General features: G+C 42.6%; 1 protein-coding gene across 7 annotated transcripts in view; it reads left to right on the top strand.

Annotated features, from left to right (window-relative positions):
- DENND1A (DENN domain containing 1A) overlaps positions 1-25907 on the top strand; it is a 287266-nt gene that overhangs the window by 222129 nt on the left and 39230 nt on the right. For 4 of the 7 annotated variants that reach the window (XM_059715737.1, XM_059715734.1, XM_059715738.1 and 1 more), the window contains 7 exons: positions 9145-9246; positions 9850-9937; positions 10469-10509; positions 12294-12365; positions 13527-13583; positions 19238-19357; positions 20988-21056. In XM_059715737.1, the coding sequence (XP_059571720.1) occupies positions 9145-9246; positions 9850-9937; positions 10469-10509; positions 12294-12365; positions 13527-13583; positions 19238-19357; positions 20988-21056 (549 nt within the window). The remainder of the gene's footprint in view (positions 1-9144; positions 9247-9849; positions 9938-10468; positions 10510-12293; positions 12366-13526; positions 13584-19237; positions 19358-20987; positions 21057-25907) is intronic. The other 3 variants (XM_059715740.1, XM_019500981.2, XM_059715735.1) reach the window with 1 other exon arrangement.

Genomic DNA, 25907 nt, shown 5'->3' with positions numbered 1-25907 from the left:
GCTCTATTTGGTCCAAATAAGCCAGGAGCTCTGTCAAAAGTAAATGGAAGGAAGAGATGTCAGAACGAGCTTCGTGTTGGCACCAGGAGCAGATTCCCTCCGGTTTATGGCTATGTACTTTTGCCTTTCTGCCAGTGAATTTGCTGCCTCAGAGAGATGGTTCCTTCTTGCTTAAACATAAAATCTGAGCCCGTCTGTAGGGAAATAATGAGTGAACCAAGTTTGAAGAAGAATCGTAGTGCATTTCTCTTTAGTTTTCAAATGCACTCAGAAATAGCAAGGGATTCCTGACAAGCACTAAGGAGAAGCGTCTTGGGTCACTTTAGACTAGATCACAGGATTTTCCAAGCATTAACTAAAGATGAGGATGATAAGTGGGCGCCTGGTTCAGGTCTACCAGGGAGGGAACGAGTGAGCAGCTCCGGTGATCCCAACGGAGGAGCGGTGTCACATGCCTGACTGTCCAGCGAGCCAAGCTGTTAAGTCATCAAAACACACGTGTGTAAATACATGTAGAGAGAATCACACACGAGAGAGAGAGTAATAAATATAATAATAAAAATCTAATTTACTGATTAGGTTTCCCTAGTGATCATTACATGACTGGAACAGAGGAAAGGTGACCTTTTCCAGCATCCTTACACCAGCACCTTTGATTAAGCCTCTGAGAGGACCTAATGGCTTCAGCTGCTAACCTGGCGTCGTCCTGAACCAGGGTTTTTCATGGCAGTAATGGTCCCCCTGCTTAGGCAATTAGTCTGTGGAATTTTTATGCTCTTCCTTTTCGGGCGTCCTGCTGAGGCTTCCACACCCAATTACCAGGCCAAGTAACATGATGACAGATTGGGCCACGCTACCCATTTGTATTGCCACGTACATAGGGGGAGGGCGCATTGCCAGTTGACACTGTGTTATTTTCGTGTATTAGTAACTCCATGAGCCCCTAAAGGGTAAAAATTATAATACTTTCCTCACTCCATTAGCTGCATTTAATTTGTGGAGAGAAAGTGTGACTTGTTGTGTATTATTTCCAGGTTGGGACAGGAGGGGATTGCTACCTGCTATGTTTATGAAGGGAAATTCTTTCCGAGTTGGCCTGTTGCACCTAGCAGTAGTTTGTGCTTCCTCCTCTGCCTCCAGTGCAGGATGGTACGGTGCTTTCCAACCTTCACAAAAGTCCGAGTAGCACAAGAGTAAGACACGGTTGCTGGATTGGGATCATTCATCATGCACAAGTTACACATTTGTGGAGGGAACGGATTCCCTCTCAAACACCCTGGGTTAAAAAGCAGTTTCCTTTGCACTTGGAAGTGCCCAGATTGAAAATGTTCCTTGATGCCTTGCTTTTGGCTGTCTTAGCTCTTGAGCTCAAATATACTTCTCTGCTTCTGTGTGGTTTTTCTTTGTTTTAAATCTTTAGCTTGTTTAACAACTTACTACTCTTTTCTGAACCCTTGGGTGTCTTGATGCCAGAGGCTGCCACTGAATGTGTTGGTGAGGTCCCTTGTAGGACACGGTGCTGGGAAGTGCCTGATTGAATGAACAGGAGAAAAGATTGCAAGTTGATTTTTGCCCTTTCATTTGTTTTCCTGGTTTTCAGGGTAGGCTGGGTTTCAGGGTGACTCGTGGGACAGCATCTGATGAAGTGAGCTCTGGCTCTCAAAAGCCTATGCTATACATTTCTGATGTAGCTAGCCTGGAAGGTGCAAATCTACCTTGCCTTCTGCCTGACTTCAGATGGAGATGGTTAACCACCTTTCACTCTCATCTTTCTTTAAATTTTCGTTGCAGATTTTCTGTCCTTGGCGAACATCAGAGTCTGTACTTGGGTTCTTCAGTAAAGTACTTTAGGTGTTTGAACAGGGCTTATTTAGTCTAGAGAAGAGAAGACTTGAGAGGGGATTTGATTGCAGCCTTCAATTCCCTGCAGGGGGGTTGAAAAGAGGATGGAGCCGGACTGTTCTCAGTGGGGACAGATGCCAGAGCAAGGAGCAATGGGCTTCAGCTGCAGCAAGGGAAGTTGAGGTTGGATATTAGGGAAAACCTTCTCACTAGAAGGGTGGTGAAGCACTGAAACAGGCTTCCCAGAGAGGTGGTGGGATCTCCATCCTCGGAGGTGTTTAAGGCCCGGGTAGACAGAGCCCTGGCTGGGATGATGTAGTTGGGGCTGGTCCTGCTTGGAGCAGGGGGTTGGACTAGACGTGACCTCCTGAGGTCCCTTCCAGCCTCATTTTCTATGTTTCTGTGATTATATGAGGCAACTCTGGATAAATGTTTGCTTTCTGCACTCAACAAAAAAACTGAAGGAAAGCAAAATATCACCAATGCTGGCCTCTGGGGACATAAGCGGTCTCTAAATCCTGCACCTTTACTTATCATTTGTGCAGGGATCTCTTTTTACCTTAAGTTAACATAACATTTTATTCCATAATACTGAATTTAAAAAAAAAAAGAAGCAAGAGCTTGACATTTAAGCCATGTGCAGTTTATTTTTCTGTAAGAGTATTTTCAAGCACACTCATAATATTTTGTCATGGTAGAAAATAGCTCATGTGAGGAACAGCACTATAATTTTCTCCTTTATTGTAGTGCTCCACGATAGCTATAATAGAAAAGGCTCTTTTCATCGTAGGGGATCGGAATCTCTGCAGCTGCTTTGCATGCAGAACGTGTCGACTTCAGTGGGAGTATTACTCCTGCAGTAATTGCAGAATCAGGCCCTGAAATTACCTTGCCAGCTAATGATAAAATCGCATGTAGGCCATAAGGTTTTTGTGGAATAAATACCAAGGCAGAGCACTACAGTGCACGTTATACCGGTAATTTATAGCATATTTTGGAGAAAAAGAGAATTCCTAGCACAGGCAGTGACATTGAGACATGCTTATCTGATATACCTCTTGGCACATAATGGCATATTACATTGTTTGACTCTCTTAACACCTACACTTGTGCTTTGACACAGCATCAAGTAGAAAGAGGAAGAAAAGGCGGTGTTTTAAGGTGTAGAACAAGGATTAAAAAAAATTATGGGTTCTCTTCCTGGGACTTCTGTGATCTTGTGTACGTTACTTAGCATCCTCCTGTCTCTTGTGGAACTATGAAATGGGGTTAATACTTTCCGCAGCCAGCTGGTTTGTCTTGAAGAAGTTTTAACTTCTTTTTTGGCTTATTGTTTCCATTTTTTGCAGAATAAAGATCTTGCAAAATAAAAACATGTTCAGAATAATTTCTGCCACTTCATAGCTTTTATGTGCAAAGTGGAAACATGATCCATTCTTAGTATGCTCTTGTGTATCTCCAGGCATCTCAGGCAACCCTATCTTACAAATGGGTAGAAGCTCTGTTGTAACTTGAATAAGCTTAAAAGAGGTTTCTGATTTGAAGGCATTTAGGATGATTGATCACAGCTTCAAATCCACTGTATTATTAAAGGGCTAAAACGATGCAGTGCAAAAGTGCGATAAAAATGTGTTTATGCAGACTATCTGATGAGTGTGTTCTGACTTGATAGGAAGCCATAAATCCATTAATCTTGCGTTGTGCTTCACAACTTAACCTGTTGGAAACGGTTGTCAAAAATGCTTTGAGGAGTTGTAGGACAGATGCATGCAACACACCCTTTGTGAAAAGATGACAACACTTGCAACTTCTTGGATTTTTTTTTTAAATCTTTCCACTTTGCTCAAGGGTATTTTGATACTGTTTGATTTTTATCTGTTTCACAGTGGATAGAGCTGTCCAATAACCAGTTAGGTTTTGTAAAGGGAATTTTTAAGGGATTTCTCCAAGTGCCCAAGGTAAAATGTTGAAAAGCATCTGAATTTGAACATCAGCACAAGACCATTTGGAGAAGACTCTCAGTGAAACTTAGGCTGCTAAATGATTGTCACTTTTTAAAAAAAAGAGATCTTTGCTTCTAAGTCACTTGGGTCATTCAAAAACTCTGCTTTCCATTTTTGAACTACTCTGCCAGTACTTTGTGGTGTGGTCTGTGCTGGCTTCCAGAACTGCTGCTTGGGTGCAGATCAGGACGTAAGGGAGCACATTGCACAGGGTGCTACACAGCCACGTAGACCCTTAAGCTTGTCCATGTCCGGCAGCCTCGACCGATCATCTCCCAGTCCTGCGTTTCCCCAGTTTGGTACATCCTAGGACCACCTATCGGGGGACATGGTGGCTGAGTCTGATAGGCTGTTGTCATCTTTTTTGTCCTTTTATGAGATGATTACTTGAGCTCAATGTCGGCTTTGTGTGCATGGAGCTTTGAGAGAGGCAGTATCAGCAGTCGGTATTGCTGAGTGTCTAAGGAAGCTTTCCATTTTTTTCCTTTGCTGTTGTAAACTCATAAAGAAGAAGGAGCTCTGAGTATTCAAATGCCTTTAACAATGTTTAAACGCCCTGGTGACGGGCGTGCGAGAGAACCCTAGGATGGAATTCAGCTAGGAGTGAGCATTTTGTTAGGAGACCCAGTGCCGAGCTGGCACAGCTTGCATTTGTAAATATGCCCAGCACTTTGAAAGAGCCCACTCTTTGCACTTCAATCATTTGTGTAGCTCCTGTTAGCAATTCAAATTTGTCACAACTAGTGGCATCCTCAAATGAACTGTCTCCACTCTTTTGAACACTGGTTTGCAACTTACTGTTCATTACAAGAAGTGTGGTCAAATCTGTGAGCATGTGCTTTCTTTGTTCCTGAGTAGCATTTTGAATTGCTAATAAAAGGATGATGCCATGTGCTTATTAGGATGCGTTTGATCCATGCCCTTCTGATTTCTGTTATGATTGAGGCAGGTTTATGAGATGAGCTTTCTTGTGCTGCATTTGTGTCGTGGTTATGTCAAGGTTATTTGTGGTTGCGAACGCAAGCTGAATGAGCCAATAGCCCCGTACGTATCTATCACCAACTTCAGATTTCCTTTATGGAATCCTGCTGGCTGCCTGATCCCGTCTCCAGCTGTGATAAGCTAATCTTTATTTGACACTGTACTCCGTTCTTGAAAGGACTGCGGTCTTTCTTGGGCTACTGTTGTACTTGGGTTAAGGAATACATCCATATTAGTACTATGATCCTCATGTCTCAGCTTCATTGTAATTCTGGCTGGAGTTTGGGATGATAATTCCCAGAATATCTCTGCAGGCTTCACTGTCATTATCAATATAGCCAATTTGATAAAGGCCGTGGGTACTTGTAACATTTAGGGAATAAAACAATGACACATGAATTTTCTAATTTTCATTGTTCTTGCTCTGTATTTGGGATTTGGATGCACAATATACTGAAGCTGCTCCAGCAGCTTGTATGCTGTCAGTTGTTCTGCAGGGTCCTTAAATGCCACCTACTTTCTTTGCTTCGTGACTGAGGGAGAGTGCAGCCCTAATGACTAGTGTTTTTATTAGGGAGGCTTCGAAAGAGTGCCTTCAAGGTTTAAAAACACACACACAGCAACAAAGAAGTCATTGCCCCACACCATATCCATGGTTATGCAAGGGAGATGGAGCGCACCCAGAGCGTCGTAACTTCCGGGCTTACGTAGACAGTATTCTTACCTTGGGTACACGACTCTCAAACCCTTCCCTCGTGCCAGATCTTCGCTGTTGAAATAATTCAGCTGAAGCTAAGTGCCCTTTCCAGCAGGTACAGCAGCAGCTTTGCTCTGCTGCCGCCATGATGTGTGCTGTGGGCTCCCCTCTCCCTGGCACGAGTGCGAGTCGCTAAACCAGCGAGAGCACTTGGGACCTCCCCAACTCTCTGCCAAGTGCGCCACACGTTCTTTTTCTTCCCCCAAGCTCCCAATCTTTTTCCAGACTTGTTATACACATCTATAGCCTTTCCCAGGTGCCCTTTTTCTGTCTTTTGTCTTTCTCCCCTTTCCTCTTTGTTCTCTCAGGCCCTGGTGCTGGCCCTTCCAGCCCTCTCCAGCTACCACGGACCCTTCCCTTCCACCATTTCTAAGCAGGGTTTGATGTTTTTGAAAGACTCCAGTGTGATTATGGGCACTTGCCATAGTCAACCAGCTGGCTTTCCTATTGCTCTGCTGAATCGGCCATTTCGCCTACAGTATGTGTGTCATGGGCAGAGGCCCCTCGAGCAGCCCCTTGCCGAAGGACTTTGTCTGGGGAGCAGCAGCCAACGGCGTCCTGGCGTCTCGGCAGTGCAGCTCTGTGACCTGCACCCATCTTCCATCGTGCCCGGCGGCTTCCCAAATAGAACAGCAGCGTCTAGGGGAGATGGCTGTATTTGTGGCACTTAGGAAGAACAAAGCACATCCCCTTTGTGTGGCACGTGTACTGTGTAGCTGAATTGCCAGGTTAAAAACACAGGAGCTGGCAACAAATGATCTGGTAGGCGCGAGTGAGCAGTACGTGGGCTTTTTTGGCTTTATAAAGGGTCATGAGGTAGCAGCAGTGCCATAATGATCTTCATTGTGCTGTATGAGAGTAAGATATTAGTACAGGGCAAGGCTTGCAAGGGCTCTGGAAAGTGCCCAACCCTCAATGATTTTCAGTAGAAGTTGGGGTCCAAATTCCCAGTCACACGTTAAAAATCTCAGTTATTTATAAGGCTCTAGAATTTGTGCATTTCTGTAGAGAAAACAAAGTGCTTTGTGTGCCAAAACGCTAAATTGAATCAGCGTTGCATGGTCGGTCTGGTCCTCCCCAGTGTTACAATAATGCACACGTTTTCTGGCATCCGCAGTCCACGGAGGAAGAAGCACACAGCGGTTATTTACATATCGGATGAATCAAGGCCTAAATTCTGACTGCTGGAAATTGTGAGCTAAATGGCTGAAGGCTTTATTAACTGAAGTCGTTATAATGATTGCCTTGTGTGTGAGCAAATCCATTACTCTCACAAAACACCTGCAGCTCCGAGAATGTCCTCCTCTTTGCACGATGTCACCTGTCAGCGAGAGCAGGGCTGATTAGCTGTATAATTTACAACTGACTCTGTCTGTCAAGAAAACAGTCCTGTAGTTCGTCTTGTCTTTTTGTAATGAAGCTGAGGATGGGGTTAAGCAGTATGAGTTTTCCCTGTCCTTTGGGTCATGGAGGATAAATGGTGCTAATGCGATCTAAGCCGCAAAACTCACGGCTTGACCTCGATGATTCAAGTTTTTTTTATCATCCAGCAGCAGTAGAGCCTGAATTGGCTCTTCAGAAGCCAAAAGGTCTAATCAACCTAACCACCTAACTAAATCATTGCTACTTGGGGGAAGAAAGCGTGCTAACATTATAATACCAGGCTTCCCTCTGCGTCCATGCCTGTGTGGGCATGAGAGATCAGGTCGTTGGAATGGGGCGGAGTTGGCGTCACATTGCACATTCATTGCCATAGTGCCCGTGCAACATAAAATGGAATAAATACGCTTTTGTGTGATGGAGCTTGTTCCCCTCCCGCCCCCACAAAGGGTACGTGTCTTATGTGGCCATGATGGAAGTCTCAGGATATTTGTAGATTTTGAAAGGATGCTCTCTGTTCAGATCTTCTGTAGAAGAGGATTAAATGAGTGCTAGTGTCACTTGGTGAGTTTTTTCTCTGATTACAGAGTCAAATATGGATGAGGACCCAAGCTATTCTGTCCTCTGTTCCCACCAGGACTGTGGCCAGGCCAGCTACAGATGTCGTCATGAAGCTTGTGCAGTTGGCTTGTCGAGGCAAGGTCTCCTTGGTCTAGGAGCCTGGTAGAGCCACGCTAATGATCGTGTGCGTTACTGCCATGGCAGCTACCCTTTATCTGAGCTCTTCCGCATCGAATGTCACTGGTAGTGACAGGCGTGTGGCATTCATGTATATGCAGAACAGTCTTCCGTTCCTTGAGTGTAGTGTCTGAAGTTTGTAGCCCATCCATTTCTAGTTGTAGTCATCTATGATATCCTGACTCTTCATAAGCTAGATGCAAAGACCCTTGAGATGTGGCTTTTACATCAGCTGTCAGTAGAGATCATGCAGGACAGGCTGCCCCTATCTTGAGGAACCAGCATGGAGGCATGAGCTGCCAGCGCATAGGTTTTTCTCTAGACCATTTTGAAAGGAAACCCTTTGACAAGCATGTTGTTCACTTAGCCTTGGGGAGGGTAAAAGCATGGCCGTGACCCATGAATACCTATAAGAGGCATTCGACAAAGATTTGCTTTTCAGAATGGTAATTGTCACCCGGAACTTGGTTCCAGCATCACTTGAGAAACCACCTCCACCTCCACCTCCTGGAAAAACAATGCCCTGGCGTCTCCTTTGCTTGGTGTAGTGGGAATAAGAGACGGCACAGCCACCAGTACTCCAGACTCCTAACCCAGAGAGGTTTGGGGATCTGAAGCAACCTCTTAAAGAGGGAATTTTCTCTTTCAGGTTCTCTGCCTCCTAGCACGCATGTTAAACTCTCTCCTGATAAAAAGGCCTGAATATATATTTTTATAAGAGCATGAAAAGAACGCAGAATTAACTTTACATCAAGATAATTTTATCACTCTTTGTTACTGCCATTTTTTTAAATTTAATAAATTTATTTACTTGTTATGCTGAGAATTTGTAGATTTAAATGTGGAGGAAATTTGTGCCCTTATGGCAGATGCACAGCAGACTTCAGCATTAACATAACTCATTAAAATAAGATAAAAGTAGAGCTTCAAAACAATCTTGTCTTTTGCCAACAAGCCTGTGAAAAAGGAAAATTTCACTCAATTCAAGATATGAAAGTCTAATCTTTCTGAACTGTAGAGAGAAAACAGCAGAAATTACAGGCTTATTTTGTGCAGGTTAACTCTCTGGGTCCAGTCAAAGCAATTGTTTAGGTATTTGGGGAGTTTAGCGTATAACATCCGGAGACCTTTGTTTCTCTGAGGCGTTGAATAGCAAGCTACCATTCTGGAGGCTGAACGCCCCACCAATTTTAGCAAAATATGCAGATAGGTTATGTTGAACACATACAGTTTTCCTACATTAATAATTACCTCCAGGTGACCTGATTAAGAGCTGTGGTGTCCCTTCTTGCTCTCATGCGTGTTAACCCAACGAACAACTGTAATTTACTCAGCTTAATAGCAGACCCGCTTTTAATTTTTGTCAAGTGGAAGTTGATAAAATGCCAACGTCGTTGATCAAACACATGTATTGCCATGTTCCCAATGCTCTGAACTTTGCAGGGGGAGCCCATCACTTTTTGTGAAGAAACCTTTGTGTCTCACCGGTCTGCTGCCATGAGGCAGTTCCTCCAGAACGCCATTCAGCTCCAGCTCTTCAAGCAGGTACGGCTCCTCCATGCAAACATGTCGTTTCACAACTGAATGGGGTTTTTTGTTTTTGTTTTGTTTTGTTTTGTTTTGTGTGTTTTTTAATAAGCACTGCTCATTTTCTTACTACTTGCTCTGGATAAGGCACATACTCAGGGAAATTAGTGGTTCCATTTACTAATTAAAGTAGATGCGACTCCTTCAGCAGTACTTTAAATGTTGTCTGCTAGCATTGCTCAAAACCAAGTGTGAAACTGCATCTATTAAATAGATCCTTATGTTCTGCTCTGATTGAATTCCCATCGGTCAGTGTGAGCAGAATTGGAACCAATTGTGTCAGCAGATTCAGTGCAGAATACAGAGCATTATTGTGCCCTTTCGGGGAGGCCAAATACAAGTAGTTGCCTGTTCTCTTATAAAAGAGCACACTGGTATACCCTGGCAAAGTGATGTTCTGTGTCCGTGCTACCTGTTTAAAGGGGTTTGGGTTTAAAGGTGCATTCATCCCAAAAGTTTGTAACGTTGTCTTTTACAACAAGTTCGGAATAATGTTTTCAATTGGGATAGGGTTGGAATGCTTTATTAGGTTATACATTTTTCTTATAAATGTTTTTGCAGTTTATTGATGGCCGCCTTGATCTTCTCAACTCTGGAGAGGGCTTCAGTGATGTTTTTGAAGAAGAAATAAATATGGGAGAATATGCTGGTAAGAAAATTTTATTTCTATATAAAAAAAAAATAAAAAAATCTAAGATTCTTGGGTGTGTATCCCTGATTTAATAGGTCAGGATGTTCACTCATTTGGGGTAACGGTATCAGCAACAATGCCTGTGAACTTTTCCTTCTCCTCTGGAAGTCTGTCTACATAATTATCTTAGGTTGTTTATGAGGCTTTATAAATCCCTGCTTTACCATAAGACCAGAAGAGGTCTTGTACTACAGGCCTGAGAAACTTTGGCTGAAACCATTGCCCCATCTCTTCTTTTCATGAGAATTAAAAAAAAATCATTAACTTTTTCAAATGTCTGTAAAAGAACCCAGGGAGAAGAGTAATCCCACTTACCCGCTTGTCTTTCTCCCATTTGCTATCTAGTTAACTTTTGGTTACCCTATTCCCAGTAGAGGGAAGAGGACAGATATCTTCTCCTAAATTATTCATGCAGTACTACCACTACAAACAGTGAATGCCAGCATTTCTTGTTACTAAGGAATAAAGAATTTTTCTTTCTATCTTCAGGTAGTGACAAACTGTACCACCAGTGGCTCTCAACAGTAAGGGTAAGAATACAATATTCTCCAAACGCACACCATCATTCTTGTTGGACCATTGACAGTTTTTGCACCATTATTAAATGCCACTAGCTGAAGCAAGACTAGTTCAATCCCACAATGTTTAGTCTAGGTCAAATAACACTATCCTTGCAGAAGGATAATGTGCTGTTCATACAAAGTGAAAAATAGAAGGGAGAACGCACTTGGGAAGAAAAAACCCCCAGTAGTGCTGAGGTTAATATTTCTCATGGTCTTTCAATCCTGCTTCTATCATCTTGGCATATAGAAATATGTGGTTGCCTATTTTGAACAGTTTTACCACTTAATAATTGTGAACAATGGGAAACATGGAAAGGGGGGTGCTTCTTTTTTCTGCTGCACAGCCCGTGAGTTTGTCTGCTTAGACTAACGCTGTGTATTTGACATCAAAGAAATATCCTGTGTAAATATGCAGAAATAGTACACTGCTGTTTGTAAATAATAAATGGTCATTCTGGCTCCATACTGGGGACTTGACTTTATAGGTCCCTCCCCCACCAAAAATGATGCATCTCCATTATCAGTAGTTAAAGCTGCACGTGACTGGGAGGGGATGTCTTGAGGAGAGCTCCCTTCTTTGAGTCTAGCATCCCATTCCTCTGCAGCCCTGGTTAGGAGCAGAAATCCGCACTGGACAAACTGCTGGACTGGAAGCTCTCTAGTTCATTGAGGATTAAATGCCGTTATAATGTTAATGATGCTAAACAAAAAAGCGCTTACATACATGTAGTATTCCAAATCATGTTAAAAGGAGAGGAAAAAAAAGAATTGTTATGAATTAAGGTTAAATCGGAGTGCTTTCAAGTTGCTTTTAATAAAGCTTGTTAAATTCTGTTCACTAACATGTAGTAAATCTCAAGTTAAAGTAGTTTGCATCAACATTTGTAACACTTCTGAAAGCATAATTGTATGTTAGGATAAACTATCGTGAAATTATGCAGCATTTTATTCCATGGATTTACCCATCTGCTGTTCACACAAGATTTATTTATCAAATAATGTACTATGCAGCAAGAGTCAATGGTGTGCGGAAGATAAATAAAACACTAACTAGACTAATAGATTATTCTGTCTGACATATCACAGTCTTATGTGCCTTTTATGGTGTCCTCTGTATGCGATTCAGCTTTTCTGGAATTATGCTTCGGCTGTAGCTAGATTTCATGTTTTCTCAATTCATCCCTTCTCCCAGTGTTTGGATATTGAGAGAGACAGCACACCAGCAATATACAGACTGCAAGAAAAAAAAGGGCGTGAAAGGGAAAGTGCACTGCAGACAGTAGGATTTTTTCAGAGCAAATGTACAAGCTACTCTGGATGGATTGGTCTGCCCCAGCTAGGCATTAGTTGTTATGGTGCTTTATTAAACATACTTGCTTTTAATGTAATGCATAGGAGATCCGTGGGAAGTGACAAGAACCGTTATGGATTCGGTTTTAGTGAGAGGAGCTCTGAACATAGACATAATGAGATGGGTGCTTTTTGTTATCAGAAACTGAAATCTTTTATATTGCAAAATGCTGTCCTAAAAGTGATTTAAAAGGAACCAGATTTTCCTGGGAAGAAGAGTATCTAATCATTAATGAGAGAGAGATGAATTATACAGTATTTAAAAAAAATACTAGCTAGATGTGGAGCTCTGATATCAAATACAGGTATTGCTTTCTGCCACTAAAATGATGTCTCTGTATTGTCATTTTTTGCTTTAAAGCGCTTCAGTTAAAATGACTCTATTGTTACTGTAATTATAGAAAGGAAGTGGAGCCATTTTAAATACAGTAAAGACCAAGGCTAACCCTGCCATGAAGACTGTCTATAAGTTTGTGAGTATTATGTACTATCATATTCCCCAGACAACTGAATCGAACTAGGATGCTGTTTTAACCTTTTAAATGTAGCCTGAGACTTAAGTCCTTCTCTGTACACTAATCAAATGGCACAAGATAAATGCATTTTAGCAATGAAGGGCTGGCACCAGTATCATTAAGCATCTATCCCGAAATGGTTTTAATTTCTGTTCCTCTAAAAATATTTTCTTTTTCAATGAAATGGCGTTTGAAACTTTTTATAGTAATTAAATCGCAAAAGAAATCACAGGGCCCTGCGATTTTTCCTCAAAGTACAAAGTGACATTGTAGTTATTAAACAGCATGATTTCCGTGGGGCAGTACCTGTATCCTGTACTAAACACCTTTCCCATTTCATCTGAACACTGTTGGAAATCGATTGTTACCCCTGGGCCTCTCTGCTAGCAGCTCCATGGAAATGAGGAAATCCTCCCGTTTTCCCACTTGTTCCATCTCTTATAAATATCCATTATGTTCCCCCAGAAATTTCTCACACCTGTGTACTTTGTGCCTGACTTCTCAGGCTATTTTTTAAATGGAAGTCTTTTCAATGCTTGGTTAACAAATAGGTAATAACTTACTGCACTGTGATTTGTAACTGCCAATTTCACTGCACAGGGATAAAATAAAATGGAAACAAGTGAGGATTTCTTCAAAACTGAATTCTAGGAAACAGTACGACAAAAGCCGTGAGGTGTCTGCTCAAACTGTGCCCATGTGCCGGCTTCCAGTTTGAGAGAGGTCCCAAGGTTTAGGTCTGGGTCTGATGAAATGAAGCTGGTATTCAGAGCGCTGCAGCAGGGAAGTTTGTAGCGCTGCTATTACTAGTAATTGTTACCATGCAGCAGAGATAAGTAATTAGAGAGTGGGGAAAAATTGAAGGTTTTGGGTGGGGAGGGAATTCTCTGCCATCACAACGGAGAAAACAAAATCTCTGCTACATTGTTAAAAGATTTTTTTTTTTAACCTCTTAGATTTATATTTGTTTTTATAGCTATTATGTTTTCAATGTGATGATCCAATTTTTCCTTGCCATTTTGAGTAATCAGAGAAGGTGAGTCTTGATGGACTGAAATCAAGCACAGTCACTGCTGGAAATAGAAAGGGATTTTTAACTTAAATTAATTTTTCATGCAGGCAAAAGATCATGCAAAAATGGGAATAAAAGAGGTGAAAAACCGCTTGAAGCAAAAGGTACTTGAAGTTCTTATTCAAAATGTATAAGCACCACGTATGAAATACTTAGCCACAAAAAGCATTATGTGATCAATAGAAAGCTGTTTGATACAGTGTTGTTAGCACACTTCAAAATGCATTACCAGCTGTCCTGGATTTTTCACACTGTTATAAATATTCACAGACAAAAAAACTATCTTCAAATACATTAAGGCTCTGACTTAAACCCACAAAAGCCAGAAAATTGAGTGTTCCATTTATGGCTGTCCCTCTCCCGTCCATTGTGCCAAGGCCTTGTGGGAGGGGGCTTTGCACGAACTAGCTGATCTTGCCTCCGGTAATGACAGTGAACTTTGTTCCAAATGGCAAATTGTTGTATATTCCCAGAGTGACCTCTCCAGGGAAATAGCCCAGGGTCTCCAACTGGGCCCATGGTTAGCGCATGTCATCAGTGTCTCCTCTAAAGTTTAAGCACAACTGAATTGAATTAGGCTCTGGTTTTAAATCTGATTTTTAATTTGTGGTCATATATATATGTCAAGCATTGGCCAGAAGCCCACTACACTTTGTCATCTCTGAATTTCCTTCTTCCCCACCCCTCCTACCCCAACAGTAAAATTTGGTGAATGCTAAACTGTCTGAGGAGTGTGTGATTCAATACTAATTGCTCCTTTTGAGTCGGGAAGGGTGGTCATATCGATACATAGCACATGGATGGATGAATAATTCTGCCTTCAGGTTTCTTTCAGCTATCCTATTTACTCTGCGGATCGGAGCCATTATAGTCTATGGGGATTACAAGGTAGCCAATTTAATAATTTAACTGTGAAGCTCTCATTCAGAATGCTTTTTTCCTAATTTACTGCAGCTTACACAACTACTGATTTTTTTTGATTTTTTTTTGGCAATATTTCAGCAATTACTTATTCTCAAAATACCCAAAATAATAATGTTAAAACTGTGCGAAATGGGTGGGGGGGGGGGTTTCTCATGTTAAGGGAAGGGTTCTGTTTCTGCCTAAACTTCTCAACTGTCGGTATAGAGGGATTGTTTTTTATAGCCGAGTTATAAACTCATGAAGTAAGGTGTACATAATGCAGATGTCAGGAGACCATTAACTGTAATAGTGGGCACATTGTTGGAGATTTTGGGAAAAGCATATTTGCCTCACATGATTTAAAGTCACATAATACTTGTCACCTCATTTCTGGCCACTTACGGTAGAGTTTGATCACAGATAGGAAACACGAGGCAGTTTTCTGGTGCGCAGCATTTTCCTGTTTAGTAGTTAACTCCCCGTTTCAGTGTCTGGATGCAACCTAATAACAAATGAAATTTGTTTCCTGTCCCCGGTACATACATTTGTAGAGCAATCGGCACTAAGTAGAATCACTAAATTGCTGTATCCATTTTATTGCTAGTATTATATTGTACTCTGTGACATTTGTACGGGAAAGGATTGGACACTTAACGATTTATGGGATATCTATTTTATTCATTCACTCATTTGTTTAGATTTATTATTGTTGCTTCCCTAGTCCTCCAGGCACCTTGTATTCATTTGGAGGAACACATATAACATTTTAAATTGAATACACCACAAAAATGCATGCATCCACCCTCAACCTGCTGGATCCCATTTGGACTGAAAATTCATTTTCCTTCCTTAGCTGCTCTGCAATAGATTAAATCATTAGGTCATCGCATTTACTTGTGTAAATATTCAGGACTTAGAAATTCTACTTCTCTTTTCAAATGACACCAGTCTTTCTCTTCTCCTCCTGTCATCATCTTTCCGAGTGCAACATCAGGAGGTAATGTTAGAAAGAGGTGTCAGTGTATTTAAGGTGACACAATAGTGAAAGCCATTTTGCCAACCATCATGTTGTTATAGAAATGTCTCTGCTGCTGAACTATTAACAGATCTATTAGTGCACCTTTACCAATTTCCACTTGCTTTTACTGACTTCTGGAAAACATAATCTTTTTCGTATGATTGCTAAGCACAGGGTTATTTTGCATTTGCAACTTTTGCATCGTTAAATGCATCTATAATTTTTTCCATCTTGGGTGCTCTTCTGTTGTTCAGGGCTAATTTAAGACCTTGCTGACCACTACAATTTAAGATCTTATTTCCCATCGTTAATAGGAAAAGTGTGCCAGCTACTGGGAAGAAAAAGTCAAATCTAAACATCTCTTTTTTCAGTTTTCACTGCCAAAGAGCAGCAGCTTCTATACAATGATAAATTTAAAAATGCAATAAAGCTGCAGATCTGCTTCCTACAACTCTGCATAGCAATGATGACCTCTTAAATATAATCAAGAGCCCATTTTGCCCTTGGACTGCTCCAGTCTTGGGTTTGAATTGCAAATAGGAAATGTGGGGTTGACCTATTGAGGGGTCACTGTGGTGTGTGTAAGGTCCTTCTTTAATATGATAGTGGAGATTGAATGGGGCTCTATTTCCATCCCTTGTTCATTTGTGGCACAGTATTTCAAAGCAACAGAAATAGTTTTCAGAGGATCCTTGACTGATAGCAAATAATTGTTAACAGATACAGGATGGTGGCTTTATTTTATACCTGCTACACTTTTTTTTAAGTAAAGGCAGCTTCTTTCATTTCACAAATGGAGCAAGGTGGTCAAGTCACTCTGTTACTCGGCCACCTTTGAAGTCTAACTGCATAGAATTGGGAAGAAGGAGAAATGTGAATGGTACCATCCTCAACTTTCAGTAGGGAGAATATAACTTATTTAAAGCATCTCACCTTGGGTAAGACAAGAAAAACTACAGCTTTTGAATAAGTTGTCAGGCACGTGATAATAACAATTTGTTTAACATTTTTTATTTACTAGATTTTTTTCTGGTTAAAAGTCTGCTCTCTTTGGCTAACTTTGCTATTAGCAATGTCACTTGTAGGGGGTTTATAACATAGAGAATTCCTCTGGACTTTTCCTACCTTATACCGTATGTGTTTATACTACATACATTTTCTAATCTATTAAATAATGTCATTAGGAAACAAAGCAAATGCATATTTTACCAGCATATTTTTATACATCTAAAAACGTTCTTTAGGCATCCATACAGCTTTTTTTCAAATGTTATGTATTGAGCAACACTGTCACCCAGCATTGGGGTAGCAAATTCATAACTCAGCTTGGCAAAGACTTTTCCCTCCAGGCACAGTTGTTGCAGGGGAGCAGTGTCTATATACATTATGACGGGTGATAGTTGTCATTCTTTTCTCCAGAAATCAATAGGCCGCTTTTCCCAAGGTAGGAGTTTTGGCTTATTCTTTTTTTTTTTTTTTACTACCGTTTTCAAGTTGCCTTTTCTTTCTATTAAAAAGGCAGTGGAACATTGACCATTCGATTATTGTCTTGGTTGGCTGCTCTGGTCACTTTTACTGTTTTTCAGTTTGGGTGTTTCTTGCCTTGCATACTTTACAGAGATTAAATTGCTGCAGACACGTCTTGCTGGCTTCAGGAAGTGCCCCTCATGGACTCTTCATGTTTCATGGGGTCCAGTAGAATTTGACAAGTCAAAGCAAAATCACATCTGGAAGCAGGAGACTGAGGAGGTTTTCACTTTTCCAAAGGAGTCTGTTTGTTAGCATTTAGCTCCTCCCGGAGTGGTCCACATTTGTTGCCTTGCTTTGAAATGTGTGAGCCTTTGTTGGCCTTCAATTCACAGAAGTCCTTTAGGTCAGAGGCAGTGTAATGTGTTGTGATACGCTCTGGGTCTCGGGGGTTGTTTCAGGCTTTGCAAAAGGTTCAGGACATGCACTTCCAGCCCTCCTTTCTGTGTTCCCCCTTTGTCCCTTGGAGGGCTAGAGCAGCTGCACCCGTGTGCAAAGGCTGTTTATGGATTGAGACTATATCACGGGCAAAAGTGGCAGGAGTTTGACTTAGTTTGCAGTTATAGGATTTCCAGATCTATTGATGTTCGGTTGTTTATGAACTGTGCTCCGAGTCTGTGTTTTGTGCAGTATGAATCGGATTTTCCTGACTTTGGCCTACATGTGCTTTCAGTCAAGGCAGAAGTCGTCCTTCACCCAAGTGTGTTTTGAAATGGGGGTGTTGACTTCTTTCTGTGGTTGAGCGTGTTTTTAAAATACTGAGGTCCCGAGTCAGTTTACTCCGAATAACTGATTTGTGAAACAAATGATCAAGAATTCCTCTTTGCTGCAATCTGCAGCAGACCCTTTGGGCACGTGCAGATGGAGACCATTAGACCCACAAGGCTGGTTGTTGTGTGCTTCCAGCACTGGAGCCGGCGCTCGTGTGCCTCTCTTCTCTGTGCAATACCATCATTGAGAAGTGTAGCAGATCAGCTGGGGGGACGGAGACAAAAGAAAACTGGGGTTCTGGAGTGGTTGAATTCCCTTCGCTTTGTTTTCACAGGCATCTTGCGTTTCATAAAAATATATCACTTTCCTGGGTTTCAGGGCTCCAAACCTGACCTGGTCCTCTCGCTAGTTGGACACATCCTGAGAGCTGAATGTCCTACTTCTTCCAAAAGTTGTAGTTCTTGTCATCAAGTCGGTCTCAGGTTGTCGTTACTAATGCACACTGTATTTTGTTTCATTTTTCAAAGCCCAAGTGGCATTGTGCACTTCCACAAAGTTTCTTTCTACAGTTGCACTTTAGAAAAATGGTTAATTTCTCAATCACCACCTTTGTGCCCATCCATTGTTCCACCAACTGGATCTAAAAAGGTCTCTCGGTTTCTGTGTGGAGCAGACAAAGCCCCTTAGAAAGTCCATCCAGCTTTTTGTTTCATTTGACCTAAACACATTAGGTCAGCCTATGTCCAAAAGAACCATTTCTAATTGGCTATCAGCTTACATGTCTCATTATTGTACCTTAGCAAGGCTGCATCTTGAGGGGGCATGTCAAAGGTCAGTGAATCAAAGCAATGTCTGTCAGCAGCCACCTCGGGTCAGGCTTGCCGAGCTACAGTGCGTGTGGGTTTCTCTCTATATTTACCCAGCATTATTTCCTTGACGTTGTTGCAAGAAGAGACAAGGTTTAGGCTCACGGTCTTGCAGATTTTCTTTCTCAACTGATTGTCGAACTCTTTCCCCCCTTCTCTGACTCCTTGCATCTCCATGCCTTTGTCTCTTCCAGGTCCATTCCTGGTGCTCTGTAGATGCCGCGTTTAGATGCTCTCCAAGGCATGTACACAACACCTGTGGGCCTGAAGGCAAAACTCCTAGTTAACCCACCTGTTGTTTGCTCCCTTCATGCTGCTTCCTCAGACAACTGTCTATTATACAGCGGCTGTTTTCAGGGGGTAAAAATGGTGTTAGTGATAAAATGACAAAGTAGCTCAGCCTGTTCCTTCTCTTCACTCTTCACAACAGAAGAACGCTAGCCCTGTCCATGAATTTCCTGGCTTTTGTTGATTTAAATCAGATGAGTTTTATTTAAAATGTTTGAAGCTTAAAGATTTTGTATGCAGCGCTGGCATTGTATTGCGCAGAATCTAGGAATAGCAAAGTACAGGAAAATGTTTGATGCTAACTATGTTTTCTTTTCTATGCTTTGTTTTTCATTCCTAACATCAAAATGTTTAGTCAGCGTTATCCTCTAGTGCCTCCTTTCTGCTCCTTACCCTAAATCAGGAATGTTCCTGGCCCCGCAATTCACCTTTTCCTACCGTACAGGACATCGCTGAGAATGGCTGTTCGGCAGCCCCCGAAGAGCCGCTGCCCAGGACCGCGCCTTCGCCCTTGGACCCGAAGCTCCGAGAAGACCGACGGCCGATCACCGTGCACTTTGGGCAGGTACGTCTTGGTGCTGGGTTTGTTTAGACTGCAGTGCCCATAACAGAGCACAAACAATGTCACAGCCAAGCAGTTAAAAGACCACTTTCGCCTTTTCTCAGTTTTTGCCGCTCAGTTGCACCTTTCTTGGCTTATTTTCTGTCGCACCTCTGCAATCGGAAAGTGCTTCTCATGGGGCTTTTGTTTGGTTTTGGGCGGGGGGAGACGGGGGATTGTTCGTTAGGTATTTTTCCAAGGTAAATTATATTCTAGGTGAATTTGCAAGGTCTGGAACATTTACTACAGCAATATAATAAACTATCCTATCCTTCCTATTAGCTCACACTATACCACGCCCCCTAGTACAACAGCGTGCACTATTTAAGGGGTCTTCTGTTATCAAACTAGTTTATTAGTGTCAGCCTAAAACACCTGATTGCTATAAGCAATTCAGTGCATCTCAAAATTAAAAGCAACAAAATAAGGTTGAAAAAATCAATTAATAGTATTTTTTTAAAAAAAAACTAATCTATATTTCAGTATTGACAGTTGAGCTTCATCTACTAGCTGTACTTACGTTTCTGGCAATATGTCTACAAAATTAGCCAGTTTTATAGAAGCTAATTACTTAGAGAATGTTATATTACTTCTTTAAAATCATCCTAGAAAAACATGTAGTATTCCCCATCAGCTAGGCAGCATGCTCACATGATTAGGTTTTTTGTGAAAGAGGTTTCTTTTATGATCACTTTATTCCCTTTCTCCTAAGTTCTTGATCTTTTTGCTATTTTTATCTGAAGTTCATTAGAGTGCAAAATGAGTAGCCATTTTCTTTTAAGGACAAATGTTAAATTAATATGATTAAAACACGGTGTCTTGTCAGAACATGGACGTTTGAAACGACAGCCATGCCACGTTTTTAGGTAAACAATATTAATAGAAGCAAAGCGTTGTATCTAGCATATTAGCATAACTAAATTACTCACCATTTAGGTATTAATTCACGTCTACGTAGTCCTAAGAGACAGTCGTTTTTCAGTGTCCTGTTTTCAGTTTTCCTTTTCCTTTCTCTTATTTTACTATTTGTTTTCATGGCTTTAGAACTTTTCCTGTTGTGCCAAGTGCAGGTAGCTGGGGATATTTTAAACAGATACTATTCCAATTAAATGATAACAGTTGTGATTTATTTTTCGTTTATTTTTTGCTCTAGTACTGTTGAGGGGGACTGGGGCTGCTGAAGGAACGTAGCTGTCTAGCTCCAGCAGCAGAACATTTCCTTTCATTAAAAACATTCAGAAATCTAGGCCAGGCTTATAATGTTTTTTGTTTGGGAATATTTTCCACTTTTAGATTTGCACGAAGGGTGGATAATCCAGGCGCTTTGGTAGGTTTAAAAAAACAAAAGATAATCAGGTGGAAAGTACTTACCCAAAGTCATGTTTTTTTTAATGATCACTTTCAAATTTTTTAATGATTGCTTTTGCTCTGTCAAAAGCAACACGCGTCAGCTGTAGCGAACCATTGGCTGGGCTGAAAGGCTCACTTGCTAAATGCTTATTACTGTCATTACATTACAAATGTCAGATTCCAAAAAATTATTTAACTTGGCAGTTGTAGAGCTATCTTGCTTACAGCCTTTGTCCTTCCACAGATCCTTCCTCTGGTGATAGCCCCGCACCAAACAGAAAATGAAACAGTTCTTTCTTTCAAATGCGAAGAGGTATTCAGGTTTAAGAAATATAAATTAAGGCTTTGAAAAAAAAACAATCAACCCCATAGCTTTTACTATTTAGACAGAAGATGGGTTCTAACCAGTGATTAAAGGAGGCTATTTTAATGTCACTTTTAACTGTGTAGAATAAGGGAGCGGGGGGACAATTAAAAAGCCACGAGAACTCTGCAGTAGGATACGTTTGTGCATTCACAGGTCTTATAAACTGGGGAGGATGAAAGAGGCTTTTTTCTCATTGTCACTTGCTTTCCATGTCTGCTAGTATTATGCTAGTGTATATGGTGAAGGGGGAATTTTTTAAAATGCATGCATGCGGATTAGGGTCAAGCCCTGTGTATCAGTAATGCAGTTGGCTCGTCCATACCACTGCAGCGCGAGAGCCTACCAACAGCAGCGAGATGCCTTAATTGAGACATGCTGTCAAAGTGACAAACACATTTGCATACAGTCTATTTATTTTCGTTGGAAAGGTCTGCAGTCTGCTGTTGGTTGAACATTCTTAATCAGCTCGCTGTAAGTGAGCCGGCAGCTAGCTGTCCTATGCTAGGTGCTTCTCTTCATTACATGACAGATTAGCTAAAGGGGGATGGGCTAGGGAGCCAGCAGCAACCTTTAATTTTAACTCATTATATCTCATCCTAGTGTAAGTTGGGTTCTCGTATTTCCTGGTCGGGTTTTGTGTCCATAGTAGCATTTATTAAATTGAAAAACACAAGCAAAACATCCTAAGAAGGATAGGTATTAAATGTTCGACTGCTTAGTTCAGTTTTATATATATATATATATATATATATATATATTGTGCTGGTCTCTACGTTTTAACTGCATTCACCTCTGTAGCACAGTGATTTTTTTTAAACGGGCTCATCTGGCTTTGTGGCTCTGGGTCCGGCTTTGGAGGGCAGCGGTGGGAGAGATGTTTAGTTTGGGTGGAGCCTCCACTTACCATGCTGATTTCTGCTCCTGTAAATGCTCAGAGGTTGTGGGATTGCCCTTGGGTGGGCATCAGACAGTAATCCAGCAGTCCTGCCGCATGAAGGAAGGCCTGTAGCCTGGGTGAGGCCCTGGCACTACAGCAGTGCTTTAAAACAAGACATTTAATGAGAAAATTATTCCACGCGGCAAGGCAAGTTGGGGTAACCGATCGCAGCCCCTGTCCTCCCCTTCCACCTTGCATGGCTTTTCCATGCGCTTCTTTGACCTTCACCCCAGGTCACTCGGGTAAAAGGAGGAAGGAGCTGATGTGCGTGAGGTCAGACCGCTATCTACTGTGCAGCTGTGGCAATGCCTATACAGTTTTTGGCCAGGGGGGTCAGGAGAAATGATTTTAGAAACCAGCAGGTAAATTTGAGAAGCTGCGGTTTTACCTCACTCCTTCAGCTAATGAAGACCACGTGATGGAAGATGCCCTGCTGCAGAAAACTTTCTTTGCCAAAGGCTTGTTTTTGCTGTGCGCAAGTTTTTGTTGCTGGCTTTCTTCTGCACCCTGAATACAACTTACTCGGCTGCAGCGTACAGTCCAGTGTGGGTGGTGTCCGCCCTTGCCTTGCTGCTGGGTTGCTTGCTGCGCTTGGCGCTGGGGTTATGCTGGCCACGAGCCTCAGTGCCTGCGCGCGCCTAGCGCAGCCTGTGGAGCAGAGCTGATCGAGCTGTGTGCTAAGTGCAGCTTTTCTTTCCATTCCCAAGCCCTTGCTGTCCATGCAGAAGGCACAGGTTTGTCATTTACCTGCTTGGCTCATTTACAGCATAAACACTGCCAAGTGGCAGAAAGACCTGTGCACTTTTTGATTGGTGTCTTGTGACTTATCGTGTCAGCTCAGATTGGGCACTGTGGCCTGTTCTCCACACGTGGCTCTGTACACACAGCTGTGGTTGAACACAGAGTTGGAGTCAGTGTGGATGTGCGGTGATACAGGGCATGAATATTGGTGAAAGCCTCTGATGTGAGGCTGATGCAAAACAAAATTTCAGTTTTCTTCTTTGTGCTGGAGCAGTCATGCCTGCAGAAGTACCATTTCTTTCTCGCTTGTTCGTAGCTCTCATCTTTTTACATTCAAGACCGAGCAGGAGGGTGGCTATCTGAATCCAAACGTTCCTGTAGTGGTTTTCAGATTCTGAATCTGCATTAGTGCTGCTTGAGTTGTGCGCTTTTGCTAGAGGTTTCAGCTTCCATCTCTAGTCTATTATTGATGGGGGAGCTGTAGTGATGAGGGCACCGCGTAGAGCATAATGTTAAACAGCCCCAGGGCTCTGCCACTTTGCAATTTTCATAATTGATTGATCTGCAGATAAATTAAAGTCTACGTTTCCATTTTGATTGATTTCAGAAGCTGTGTAGTATAAGGAGCCAATAATCTTTCTCCACCCCAGATCCACACACTCATTTGTAAATTATCTTCATGCTACAAACAGAAAACTCAATAACACAAACTGTGTCAGGAAAAGAATGCTGCAGCCGCTTACTGTAGCACTAAGCATCTAAGATAAAGCATTACGTATATCCTTTTTTCATTTGCCCAGACACAACCATTTCTAGGTCTTATGCACATATTTGAATAGGTCTTATACTTATAGCTAGGTGTTGCAGCCAAAACGGGGAGGGTGAATCTGACATCTCTCAGTATTGTGGCAGAAGAAGCCAAAAACGTGAGTAAGCGTAGTCTGACCTCCTCGATCTCTGACATGTCGACGGATCTTGGCACGAACAAAGGAACTGTTTTGTTTGCACCGGAAGGTCCCTCTATTCAGACTCTAGAAAGGTGTGCAGGTTTTACCTAGGTTGTGATTACACGAATCTGCCCAACCAAAAGCTGTTCCGTTTAGTGGATAAAATGTCTACTTCATATTTCGAAGATGCTGAGAGAGTCACCTGCTTTGAAGAGAAATGCAACCTTTTCCGTTCTCTTTCTTGATCAACACGATCTCTGATTAGCTACAACGTGTCTGAAGGAAAAGAAAAGAGGAGCGCGAATGGCACAATAAAGCTTCACTTGTAAAACTGTTGAAAAAAGACACGTCCATCTATGCAGAGATGCAAGATGTGCAGAGAAGATTGCATGAGAAACGGTTTGGATAGATCACTGGTCAAAATGTGAAAGTGCAGCTGTTTTGCCTTCTGCCCCAGCCCACGGTAACTAGTCTCATCCTCAGAAGGCAAGTCTCTTCTCCCACGTTGCAAATTAATATTATGGAACAGCCACGGCCCTGGATGATGGTGTCGCCGTGGACACAGTCTTTCTGGACTTTAAGAAGGCCTTTGACACCATCTCTCACCCCATTCTCATTAATAAATTGAGCGACTGCGGCACTGATGCCTACACAGTTGGATGGGTCAGAAATTGGCTAATGGGGCACACCCAGAGAGCGGTGGTGGATGGGTCGTACTCGACCTGGCGGGATGTGAATAGTGGGATCCCCCAGGGCTCGCTCCCGGGGCCTACACTGTTCAACATCTTCATCAGGGACTTGGATGAGGGGGTGGAAAACACGTTGTCCAAGTTTGCTGATGACAGCAAGATGTGGGGAGAGGTAGGCATGCTTGAAGGGAGAGAGAGGCTGCAATTAGATTTAGACAGACTACAGAAGTGGGTGGATGGTAATAGGATGGGATTCAATGTGGATAAGTGCAGGGTGCTGCACCTGGGGAGAAGGAATCCACAGCATACATACAAGCTGAGGAGCTTCCCCCTTGTGAGCACAGAGGCAGAAAGGGATCTTGGACTCATTATTGACTCCAAGATGAACATGGGCCACCAATGCCAGACCGCAGCCAGCAAAGCCAACCGCACCTTGTCGTGCATCCAAAGGTGCATCTCAAGCCAGTCCAGAGAGGTGATACTCCCCCTCTACACGACATTTGTCTGGCCTCAACTGGAGTACTGCGTCCATACTGGGCGCCACACTTTAAGAAGGATGTGGCCTGCCTTGAGAGGGTTCAGAGGAGGGCCACCTGCTTGGTTGGAGGGCAACAGGGCAGGCCCTATGAGGAGAGACTGAGGGACCTGAACCTGTTCAGCCTCAGCAAGAGGAGGCTGAGGGGGGATTTGTTGGCTGCCTGCAAACTCATTAGGGGAGATCAGCAGCAAATAGGAAGGGTCCTATTCCCCGCAGCAGCACCTGGGGTAACGAGGAACAGTGACCAGAAGCTGCTGGAGAATAGGTTCAGGTTAGAGATTAGGAGGCACTATTTCACTGTCAGGGTGGCTAGGATCTGGAACCAACTTCCTAGGGAAGTGGTTCTCGCTCCGACCTTGGGTAAATTCTAAAAGAGGTTGGACAAACACCTGTCTGGGGTCGTGTGATCCCGGCGTGTGCTCCGGCCAGTGGTTGGGGGTCAGACTAGATGATCTATTTAGGTCCCTTCTGACCCCAAACTACTATGAAACAATGACCAACCTTTCACCACCCTCCTTCAGACCGGATCAGAGCTGCTCTTCTGCCCTTTTCCACCACCCGTCCCGGATGCACAACGGGCATTCTGTGGCCCTGAGCCTCATCTAGCACCCAGTGTTGAGTGACTGTGTTTCAGGGGCACGGGCCTGCTGAAGCGGTTAGGTCAACAAGCTGGTGCGGCGGGTCGCTGGACTTCTGTCTCCGAACATTAAGCTCCAACACTTCATCAAACTGTGGCCGAGTTGGGAATTGAACCCGGATCATTTTTTGTCCCAGGGCAGTGTGTGCTGTGGCAGACCCTCTTTTTTTTCCCTGATATGCATCCTTTAGCCTCTTGGCCTTAATAGCCCAACTGCAAAAGGAGAGCTTCCAATGTTATGGCCCAGTTGGCTGTTCTGGGGCAATTAAACCCTGTGTTGACTAAGTGGCAACCATGCTACAACATAA

Source organism: Alligator mississippiensis, chromosome 12 (genome assembly GCF_030867095.1).
Source record: "Alligator mississippiensis isolate rAllMis1 chromosome 12, rAllMis1, whole genome shotgun sequence".
Lineage (NCBI taxonomy): Eukaryota > Metazoa > Chordata > Crocodylia > Alligatoridae > Alligator > Alligator mississippiensis.
This window is presented reverse-complemented; position numbering and strand designations above follow the sequence as displayed.